Here is a 12,119-nt window from a genome sequence, read left to right on the forward strand (position 1 = left end):
TTCCCCAAATCTTTCCATATCTGTCTGTCCTTGGCTGCGCTTTTCCAGTGAGTTCCTCCAGCCTTTACAATATCGTCTTTCCATCGCATCTGAGATCTTCCTCTGTCTTTTCTTCCTGTCCACTGCCTCCAGTTTTGTATTTCAGCATTCCATCTTTTGTCTTCCTGTCTCGCATTGTGGCCCGCAAATCTCCACTTTAACCCTGTTATATGTTCAGTTACATTTTTTACTTTTGCGAAGAACCTAGAAAACAAAAAAAGCTGGGTCTGAATGAACATCTTTATAAGATCATGCAGAAAGTTGTACTACTCTCGACGGCCAGATGTGTACGAAAATTTTTGGGATATACGCCTGCATACCAAGTCACCTAGGGGTCGATAACATGGAAAGAGCCCCACCAGAGCTCAATCCTTTTGAAACCGTAGGTATCTGGGATAAGTCAATTTTCCCCTTAGAGGGAGTGTGAGCCGTATGGCTAAATCTGGATAGCCATTATAATTGAAACTCACTTAAATGTAGTTAAAAATGACGTTTGTTTATTTGTATGATTAAAAAAAATGTTTCGGTAAAAAAGCTTACATATGTAGTAAATGAGATATTGTACTAAAGAAAAGTCAAAATCCAGTTTCTTCTTAACTAATACGGTATAACATCCTCCTCTGCATACAATGCTGCAACTGACCGCGTCTGATCAAAGCATAAATAACTTTATCTACTGCTCTTTCTGGATATTGTTGTTGTACAAAATCTTGAATAATATTCTGTTGAGATACTCGCGTTCCAATAGCAAACCGGCGCTTCAGCTGTTTCTCAATACGAACCAACATGTCGTGTTCCTCCTCAGTTGTAAAACCCTCGACACCTAGAAATAATAAAATAATTTTAAAATATACATCTTCTTCTAGATAATGTATAAAAATTGCTACGTGGAATATCAGAAGCTTATTTTCAGCAGGCAAAATACAAAATCGAATTCAGGAAATCAACAGAATTAACATCGATATTCTCGGCATAGGCTAATAGGGAACTTGCATATATTTTTAAATATAAAAAATATAAGGTAACATGATCATAAAACGCATGCATGCAAAAAAAACAAATATTGTTAACCCATAGGCGCGTAAACGGGTCTGACGTCACGACCCACGTCTACCTGCTAGATTTCCATGAGTCGACAACAAAGCCGCTAGGATATTTCGAAATTATTTACAAATTCATTCACATTTACTTAAAACTCTCATGTAGAAGTTGATTGTAAATAAAAGTTCAAAAAAAGGTTGTTTTGGAGATTGTATTAATTCCATTTTAATCATATTATTTAATTGGAAATTCCAAGGTATTTGTGTTCTTGTATAGTTCCATAATGAGTATAGATATTTAGTTTCAAACTGAAATTGATCATTTTGAGTGCTACTTTATAAAGTAGTGTTTTTAAATGTATAATATGACTGACTAGGGTTTTTCAAAAAGTTAATCTGACAATCTACAGTAGTTGATGTCTTCATGGTGGCAAATTTCATAAAAAGCAGTGAAAGATATTCTACTGGAGAAATGCGAGGAGGCAAATAAGTAGGTACCTATTATAAGTATTATTAATAAACACGTTTAAATTGGTTATAACAATAGTTTTTAGTTACTCTGACTTTTATTACTAAAAGTTTTGTTTATTTTTAAGTTATTTTTATTTTCTTTCTTCTTTGTTATGAATTTAAAATATTTATAAATTATAGGTTTTAGTTTTGTTTATTACAAAATATTACGACCAGAAGTACATATATTTGGAACATTTAATAACCAATAGACAACCAAATAACCAATGTTACAATGTACAATGCAAAAGTACAGTTGAAAATAATGTTTCTATTTGAAAAAAAGTGTTGATTTTGCGTACCAGATACACACTTTTAAAATAATTCAAAATTTACTTATATTTGGATAGAATAGGATGCAGATCTTATCGACAGTTTGATTAGTATAGCACAAGACTTTTGGAGTGTAAATATTTTCCCGCATCTATTTGGATCTGATAAGTATTAAAAATAAATGGAATAAAAATTTGATAAAATAAAGTCTCGTCCATAAAATATTTTTTATTTCTTTATGTGAGAATGAAATTCATTTTTTAAACTAAATATATATTTATATATTATAATAAAACATTCTTTCTTTTTCTTTTTATAAGTAATTTTTTAGTAGTATCTATGTACTTACATTTTTTAAGAAATATGATTAATATAGGTATTATATTATTATATATTATATTTATATATTATATTAATGTAGGTATTTAATTTTGTTCAAACTTTATAATATAATTTGGCATTTGAGATACCTATGTTGTAAAATAAAAATGTATTTCCCTAAACTAAAAATAATATTATGGGGTCTAGGACGTTTCATCGCCGCCGTTTCGATGCCGCCAGTTCATCGCCGGCCGTTTCGATGCCGCCGGTTCATCGCCAGTCAGTTAATCGCTAACTGGCATATTTCCTAATTTTCGACCAACTTTCGACGGTTACATTATTTATTTTTAGTATTAATTAGGAATTCTAGGAAATGCGAGATATGACCATTCCCTTTGCCATACTTAATCTTTTAATAGACTTTTAAACTTTTATAATATAAAATATAATTTAACGCTACAAATTTAATACTGTTTAGTATCAAATGTAGGGGAAGAAGAAATAGAACAGTAAATTAATATATTAATATTTTTTATCTATTTATTTGTCATAAGTTTTGAACTGAATTTAATGTCGTGTCGTGTCATCTCACATAATACAAGATCAACTGACTAACTGGCGATGAAACGGCCGGCGATGAACCGGCGGCATCGAAACGGCGGCGATGAAACGTCCCATTCCGAATATTATGAATGCATGAAAATCTTTACAAGAAATCTGCAGAGTGCACGTCTGGCACTAGGCAGTAGCCAAACGAGAACAGTGGTAAATATCATGGTTGGTGACGTCAGACCCAAGCGCGCGCTTTTAAAGTTGTTTGAAACGGTAATTTCGAGCGCGGAATTATAATCAGTTGTTGTACGTACACTATTAATTGTTAAGACGTAATATTTTGAATTTATCATTTTTAAACAAATTAACAATTTTATGCAAAAATATTTTTATGTGCAAGTTCCCTATTGTGATGGGAAGGCAGAGGAACAATTCAGTACTAGTGGCAAAACCCTTAAAAGATCTAGTCATAAAGAATACTTATACGTGACAGTTAATAGAATGTACAGGAATGCTATTACTAAAGTTTCTGCATTACCTGGAGCAGATAAGGATTCAAACACAATACCTTAGTTGCAAGTATTAAAATGATATTCGTTACAGACAAAAAGAAAAAACCAGAAGGCATCATTATTAAACATTAGAAATCACTTGATGTGAACAACACTTTTCTTCTCCAAAATAAAACAACTACCTAGAACGAGTGGATGACAGAAGAAATATTAGAGATGATGGAAGAACACCGCAGTATAAGATTGGGCATGGCCAAGTAGGGTATCGAAATATACGAGGCTTGTCCCATTGAAACGCATCTTTGATATAGAAAAAAAAATATCGGCAAACTTATCTATAAATAATTGCCACTGTATTAAAGGCACATATTCCATTGTTTCACCAACCAATGCATACCCTGTTTAAAGGATTCTTGTGGATATAGCTGGAAGAATTATTTTACGCCTTATTTTATTTCTTCGTCCATCTGAAAACGATTACCTTTAACGCTCTTTACAGTTTCCCAAAGGTGTGAAAATGACAGAGCGATAAATCGGAGCTATAGGGTGGATGCTCTAATATCCTCCATTTCTTTTGTAGTACATTTCCTTCCACTACTTTGGCGACATAAGGCCGAACATTGCCGTACAGAAGAATGAGACCACGTTAAAGTTTTTCTGGACGTTTTCATCATATTGCTTGATGAACCTTGTTCAAAGTTCTACACAAATTTTCGTTGATATGCACTTTAGCTTCCATGAGCAAGAGTCCTTCATGGCTGAAGAAAAAAATTTAACAATATTATTGCCCGCAGAAAGTTTAACTTTTAATTATCGAATGATGGTTATATTTGGACAGATTGTTAACTAAAAACGCCATTTTTAAGTCGCAATACATAAAATCGCTGTCAAATACAAATGATAGGAACTAATCAGTCTGATGTTTACAAACATACCTAACGTTTCAGAACGTCAGTTGAGTGATTACAATTATTTCCAAGGCTAACATGACCAAAGATGTGTTTCAATTGAACAAGCGTATACATAGCCAAAATCGTAAAGAAATTATAGCGACTAAGGAGATGGATGACTACACTTTGCACCGAAGCTGAAAACCTATATAAACTCGGAGACAGCTTCAATCTTCACAAGAAAACTAGACAAATTGCTGGGGACAGCTTGGATATTAATGCACCCTAATATGTCTGTGTTGATTTTGGCATTGGATCCGAGCATGATATGTAACACCGTTGCCGTATCCTCATTTTTTCATACTATCACATTACAATTTTTTGTGATATTATATTTGTGTGTGAAATGTATCGTTTGTAAATTTTAGGTATGTTCTAATATGTTATGTATACATAGGTTTTTACTTGATTATTTTAAATCATTGTGAAGTTTAACTTGCTAGAAACCTTGTAATATGGTGTAATGTGCAAAAATAAGTAGTTTTGAAACCCAAATTAAGTAAAGTTTATTATGTTGTTGTTTTCACCAATTTTGAAAAAATGTGAAAACGTTGAATTATCCACATCCGTCCGTCCGTCTTGTTTGTAAACTCAACTCCTCCGTCATTATACCAGGTAGAATGACAAATGAGGTGTCAAATGAAAGCTTATAATCCAAGGATGGTACTAAAGGTGAGAAGTTTGACATAGGCTGTCTGTCTGCCTGTCCGTCCGACCGCGAATATAACTCCTCTGTCACTATAGCAGGTAGAATGACAAATGAGGTGTCAAATGAAAGCTTATAATCCAAGGATGGTACTAAAGGTGAGAAATTTGACCTCAGCTGTCCGTCTTACCGCGAATATAATTCCTTCGTCATTATACCAGGTAGAATGACAAATGAGGTGTCAAATGAAAGCTTATAATCCAAGGATGGTACTAAAGGTGAGAAATTTGACCACAGCTGTCCGTCTGACCGCGAATATAATTCCTTCGTCATTATACCAGGTAGAATAACAAATGAGATGTCAAATGAAAGCTTATAAACCAAGGTTGGTACTAAAGGTGAGAAATTTGACCTAGGCTGTCTGTCCGTCTGTTCGTCCGACCGCGAATATAACTCCTCCGTCACTATACAAGGTAGAATGCCAAAAGATGAGAAATTTGACATCGGATTTCCGGTTTTAGATTTGCAACCGTAAGTACTGTTTTAAAGTCACCGAAATAGTATAAGCTATATATCATTCGACGTGCCTTACCAAGATGAGAACAACTGTAGAATTTTGGTTTTTATATCATTTCCGGTTAAAAGGTTCTAACCGGAAGTGCCATATTGTAGTCGCAGAAATACATGTAACACATAAATTGAAGCGTATTGAAAAGTCGAGTTTGAATCTTTAATTAGTGATTCCAATGAACTGTCAGTGGTGGCCGGTGGATGGCTAAACTGACATGGCCATAGACATAGTTAAGGGGGGTGGTCATGACGTATCTAATGTTTACATTGAATATTGACAAATTTGTAAAGAATATCCTGTTTGGTTTTGTTTTTTTGTTAATTGTGTAGCGAAATTGTGATAGCAAATTAAATATGAAGTGGTTTAAACATTGGATACGCCTATGGATGACAGTTTCGCCATCCAGCAGCCATATTATATCACGTGATTTGGAATGCCTAATTTAGATTTTGAAGTCACTTCTGTTTAAACAATTATGACACACAGTTTAGTAAAGATGACTCAAAATTAGTAAAATCGTATATCAATCGACGCAAAGCTACAGGAAGGGTTCAAATATCGACTTCCAGTTCTACTTTCGATTACTTTGGGTGAAAACCTTGGACTTAGTTATCCAATTACGACTTCGTCTAATAGGACGAAGTCCAATTACTTATTTTTTACAAACAGCTCAAAAGAGGGATGTTAATTATAAAAAAGTAGATAAATAGTTATAATAAATTAAAACATTGTTTTGAAACACCAACAAAGTAAAGTTTTTTTAATACAAAAAGCTCAGAAGAGGCATTTTAAATCAAAGTTATCTTAAAATTGTTATAAAAAAGAAGATCAACTGATAAATAAAAGAGGTCAATGAAGATAAACTGTAAAAATGTTTTTAAATCGAAGTTAATTTAAATCGTTATAAAAAAGTAGATAAATACCTAGATAAATCAAACAGATGAATGATTATAATAATAATAATATACGTTTATTCAAATCAATAGTAATTACAATAATTTACAATTTCGGTTTACTTACACTAAAATAAACGTAAAAAAAAAGTCTTAAAAACATAAACATGCTTGTTGACTTAATCTGTCTAATATTGACAAGTTTATGTTTATTGTTTTTTTTTTTTTTACAAATCATTATTTTATTTTACAGTTTCTAATCTAATTTCTATGTTTTTTTTATCTAGTATAATTTAAATTTATTAAATTGTTACACAACTCCCTGTTTTCTTTTACCCAAGCAGTAACTAATTTTTTATACAAACAAAAATTTTTTATATTTTTAAAATTTATGGGCAATTGATTGTAAATTCTTGGAGCAAAATATTTAATTGACCGTTGCGTGATTGTTTTTAAAGTGTGAAGACATTCGACATTCAATTTTCTTCTTGTTTCATAATTTGACACTTTTACTTTAAGAGGAATTTTATCTTTATGAATATTTTTAAGTAACTCTAAGCAGTACAATTGCCGAACATCAAGAACCTGAGTTTCATGAAAAAGTTGGTCTGAGGGATATGTTTTTCGTTTTCCATATATTAGTTTAAGAAACCATTTCTGAGTATTTTGAAGGGTCACCAGATGGCAATCAGCTACTCCACCCCATCCTAAAATCCCATATACAAGATGAGATTGTACCAGAGACAGGTAAAGCATTTTAAGCTGTTCAACATCCAAAAACTCTTTTAAATAACGGAATTTTGGTAGCAGTCCTCGAATTTTTCTTATAATATTTTTTATTTGTAAGTCCCATTTAAGGTGCCTGTCAATTAAAACTCCTAAATATTTTATGTGCTCTGCTTTAGATATTTGTTGTTTTTTATTTATTTTTAATGAATTAAAAGTTGGCAGATAATTTTTATATATTGCAAAAGGTATATATTTAGTTTTTTCATAGTTTAATGTGAGTTTGTTTATTTGCAACCATGTTTTTATAATTTTAAAGTCTTGTTCTGCTATAATTTTAAGATCTTCCCAATTATCTGCCTTATAAAAAATTGCAGTGTCATCAGCAAAACTAATTATGTTTCCAACAGTTTTTAGTTTGAGCATGTCATTAACATATAGTGTAAAAAGTAGAGGGCCTAAAACGGTCCCTTGCGGTACGCCATAATTAATTACTTCAGGATCACTTTTGACACCATAAATTTCTACAAATTGTTTTCTGTCAGTTAAGTAACTTTTTAGTAATGTCAAAACCCTTCCTCTCAGACCATACTTCTCAAGTTTTTTCAACAAGATCCCGTGAGATATCGTGTCAAACGCCTTAGAGAGATCGACGAATATGCATAAACTACGTTTATTAGACTCAAAGGCTTCTGATATTTGTGATGTTAGTTTACAAATCGCATCTTGTGTCGATTTTCTTTCTCTAAAACCGTATTGGCAATCCGATATTATACTAAACCTATCAAAAAAACTTACTAATCTATTTTTTAAAATTTTTTCAAATATTTTGGAAAAAACAGACAACAAAGAGACTGGTCTGTAGTTAATCACGTCTTCTTTATTTCCTTTTTTAAACAGAGGTTTGATTGTGCCTATTTTAAGACATTCTGGAAAGCAACCATCCTGAAAACATGCATTAATGAGAAAAGTTAAAGGAGTAATAATTTCTTCCTTAATTTGTTTGATGGTTTCTGTCTTGATCTCATCCCAGCCAGGAGATTTTTTGTTTTTTAAAGATTGTATTGCATTTACCACTTCTTTTTGGTCAACGAGATACAAGTACATGCTGCTTTCTATCCTATCTATCTCCTCAGTCTGGTCATTACAAACGGGTATTTTTTGTGCATATTTTTGTCCTAATGTGCTGTAATGTGTGTTAAATTCATTTGCAATTTCTTTTCTGTCTGTTATTATTTCTCCTGTTTTGGTTTTAACCGATTCAATTTTTGTATTTCCTTTTATTTTTCCGCACAATGAATTTATTACATTCCAAAGTGATGAAGAAGAGGTCTTATTTTTTTCAATTCGTTGTTTTGTATAATTTCTTTTTGCAGTTTTAACTAAAAGTCTTAATTTATTTTTGTAGTCTGTATATCGTTGTTTTTTTAAGTTATCTGAGGGATCTTGGATCAGCTGATCATACAATCTATGTTTTTCATGTACAGACTTTAAAGTCCCTCTGTCATCCAATCTTTTTTAAAAGTGGTTTTTAGATCGTTTCTTTTTAAAATAATTGTATTTTTGTTTATTAAATTTAAAATTTTGTCGATGAAAAGTTTAACCGCTTCATTTTTATTTGTTTTATTGTAAATATCCAACCACCTTTCCTGCTTCAAATTGTTTTTTAGATTTTTGTAGTTGATGTACTTCTTTATTATTATTTTGTTTTCTTTGGTTTTGGTTAGACTAGGGATGGAAACTGCGATTGGATAATGATCTGAAGTGGTATTATTTTCAAATACAAATGAAGTTATGTTAGTGTAATCAGCAGGTCTTTTTATAAAGAAATGGTCTATACAAGTTTGACTTCTAGGTCTAGTTGTTTTATTTATATAAGACAAGAAATTTTGTGAAGCTAGAATATTTTGGTATTCTTCAGTGTGATCTAGATCCTCAAACAAATTAATATTAATATCACCAACTAATATATGAAAGCACATTCGTTTTTTACTTATGAGGTATTGATGCAAATCCTGATTAAAACTATTTATGTTTACTGTCGGTGATTTATAGATAGCGCTCAAACAGATTTTTGTTTTATTATAATTTAAAATGACTTCAAGTAACTTGATGTTCCCCAATGGTACAACAGAATATTCATATTTTATAGAGGATTTAATGTAAATAATAACTCCATCATTTTTGTTTAAATCACCATAATTGTATAATAAATCGTAATTTTTTAACAAAAATGGGGTTTTATCAATATCATCTTGAATGTATGTCTCCGTAAGAACTAGTATATCAAAGCTAACATTTAAAGTTGACAAAAACAAACAAAAATTATCAAAATTCTTACCTATACTGCTAACATTACAATGAATTATTTTTAAGTCATTTTTTATCGTCACTGCGTAATCCTTATTAAAACTATCACTACTTACACATTTGGTGTCCACTTTTTCTTCTTCGTAGTCTCTAACATAATTATCCATTTTTCTTTTTTTAACTAGCACACACTAATTATTTCCGCACATTTAATGGTGCTCGTTTGACCTGGTGTTCATTTTTTTCTTTTCTTCAAACGAAGGATTTGATGTAGTGGATGACTTTTGAGGCTTGGTTGATTTTCCAGTAACAGTAGACACCGATGGATGTTTTTTTGGCGTTGGCTCTTTTTCATTAGCCTTGGGTATTATTCGGTTTATCATGTTTTCTATTTTTTCTTCGGTCTTCTGTCCAATTGAGGCGACAGATATATCCTCTTCCTCCGGCAAAGTTGGGTTTTCTTCAAGTTCTTTGGGCGTATAACTTTGATGGTCTATAAACAGTTTGTTGCCCCGTATATAGCTGTTTTTTCCTGGTTGTTCTTCTCTTACAATTTTTAAGTGTTTTTTTAAGATCTTCAGATCTTCCTGCTGACTTTTTGTTAAATCAGGTGATATAAATATACCTGTGCCCTTTAAATTTTTTCCATTTTTTAGAATTTCTGTTTTTTTTATATGTCGAGTTAACTCAATTTTAATTGGGCATTTATCCGTACTACCCATGCAGTATACGTCACTTATATCTTTCTCTGAAATGTCTACTTTTAGCGCGTTGTTTAAATCACTACAGAGCTTTGGGATTTCCGGAATTGCAGATTTTTCTAATCCAAATACTACTAGATTATTTTTCTTGCAAGTTATTTGCAAACTTTCCAGAGCTTTTCGCAGAGATAAATTTTCATTCTCCAGCCGTTTAATTTTATCGTTTAGGCTTTCTAAGATTTTATTCTGACTTTCTTCTATGGTGCTTTTTAATTCTTTTTTGATAATATCTAATTCTTTTAGTATTTTGTTTGTATCGGTTTCAGATATTCTCGTGTATGGCACCCTTTATATATTTCGTAAATACAGTTTTCGAGCGCAGTGACACCATCTGTTTGTGTTTTGACCTTAGGCGGGCTGATATGCTTCTAGGAAAAACCAAATGTTTTTATCACTGTCACTGAGAGTTTATGTTTTTATTTCACTATTTTACAAGACCCTCGGACCGACACGTGCGCTCTGTTCGGAAGCCAAACTAAGACTTTAAGTAATAAATAATAATAAATTGAAACATCAATAAAGTAAAGTTTTTTTTCATTTGACACCTCATTTGTCATTCTACCTGGTATAATGGCGGAGAAGTAAATGTTCTTATGAAATTATTCTATTGTTCTTGTAGGTACATTTAACATTGATTGAAATTATGAAACAAATAAAGAAAACAGTATGGCAACACTGTGTCGAACAAGCATAAGATTCAGCTGTGGGTTACTTAGCGTGCACTAATATCCAAGCTGTCCAATTGCTGGTATCCTAAAAAAAACAAGTCACTGGTAAACATAATGACCAAGATGAAATAATAATGGACCTCTCACTTAATACTTGCCAAAATGTACACAGCTAATTTATTTAACGATCACAGGACACAAAAGCCACCACAACTGGGAGACCATTTGAATAGCCCAAGTATTTTGAAAGTTGAGGTTGTATCAAACTATTCCACTATATCAGTGGTTCCCAACCTTTTATGTCTGGCGACCCACCTTCTAATGTTTTTTCATATTCGCGACCCACCCCTCACCCACGAACTGGCGTCATTGTCAGATTGTGCACGGTTGTACGCTATTTAGCACTGTAAGAACCACGCCGCGACCCACTGGTTGGGAAACGCTGCACTATATGCTTGTATCAAATTCTACAACAAGCTTCTATCAGCGTTAAAACAAGAAAATCAATGAAGAATGTTTAAAACAGAGCTATTTAAACAACTTGTTAATGTAGAACCATATACCTTGGTGGAATACCTAGAGTACTAGTCGTTTTGTTACAGATAGTGTCTAATTTTACACTACAAACTACAAAAAAATCAATGTATCATTAGTTTGGATTAAAGTACATTGTGGAATAAAAGAAAATGAAGAAGTGGACGACGATGCTAATAAAGGAAGTAGAACAGGAGAGCTTTTAGGCTATAAGTGTCCCCACAGTGACATTGCCTGCCACGTAAAACCCATAATACTAGCAGAATGGAGAGAAATGTACAGTCCAAAAGGAAAATTTTATAAAAACACAGTTACCAAGCCTCCTGGGCAGTCTTGGGTCCCAAGACTGTCGGGAAGCAAGCGGGTTTTCTCTGTTTTGTGCAGGTTAAGGTTCAACCATGTTTTAACTCCTCAGTACAAATATAAAATAAAATTGAGTGATTCTCCTAATTGTTCATGCGGAGAAGATGGTACAGCGAAGCACATGATCTTAGGCTGTTCTAAAATAATAAACGAGGTGAAAGTATTAAATGAAGAAATGGCCAAAATACCCAAAATCGCCAGACCATATAACCTGACTCAACTATTAAGAGCAGAAGATTACAATATTTATCAAATTTTGTACAAACATATTTTATGTATTAGATTAAGTTTATAACCTATGTTTTTCCCTTCGTGTTAAGCCCTATGTCTATCCGAGGTCCACCCCGTCTAAATGGTCTGATCGACCCCTGAGCGTCAAATTGTGTCCTAGTCTAATATCCCAATTTATATTGGAAAAAAAAAACAAAATAAAGAAACAAAACTAAAAAA

The 12,119-nt window shown here is 32.3% G+C and overlaps 1 protein-coding gene across 1 annotated transcript in view; it reads right to left on the reverse strand.

Moving 5' to 3' along the window:
- Positions 1 to 514: 514 nt before the first annotated feature.
- LOC126885827 (DNA replication licensing factor Mcm5) overlaps positions 515 to 12,119 on the reverse strand; it is a 72,080-nt gene continuing 60,475 nt past the window's right edge. The window contains exon 10 of the mRNA XM_050652575.1: positions 515 to 862. Within this exon, the coding sequence (XP_050508532.1) occupies positions 633 to 862 (230 nt within the window). The 3' untranslated portion in view covers positions 515 to 632. The remainder of the gene's footprint in view (positions 863 to 12,119) is intronic.

Source organism: Diabrotica virgifera, chromosome 6 (genome assembly GCF_917563875.1).
Source record: "Diabrotica virgifera virgifera chromosome 6, PGI_DIABVI_V3a".
NCBI lineage: Eukaryota > Metazoa > Arthropoda > Insecta > Coleoptera > Chrysomelidae > Diabrotica > Diabrotica virgifera.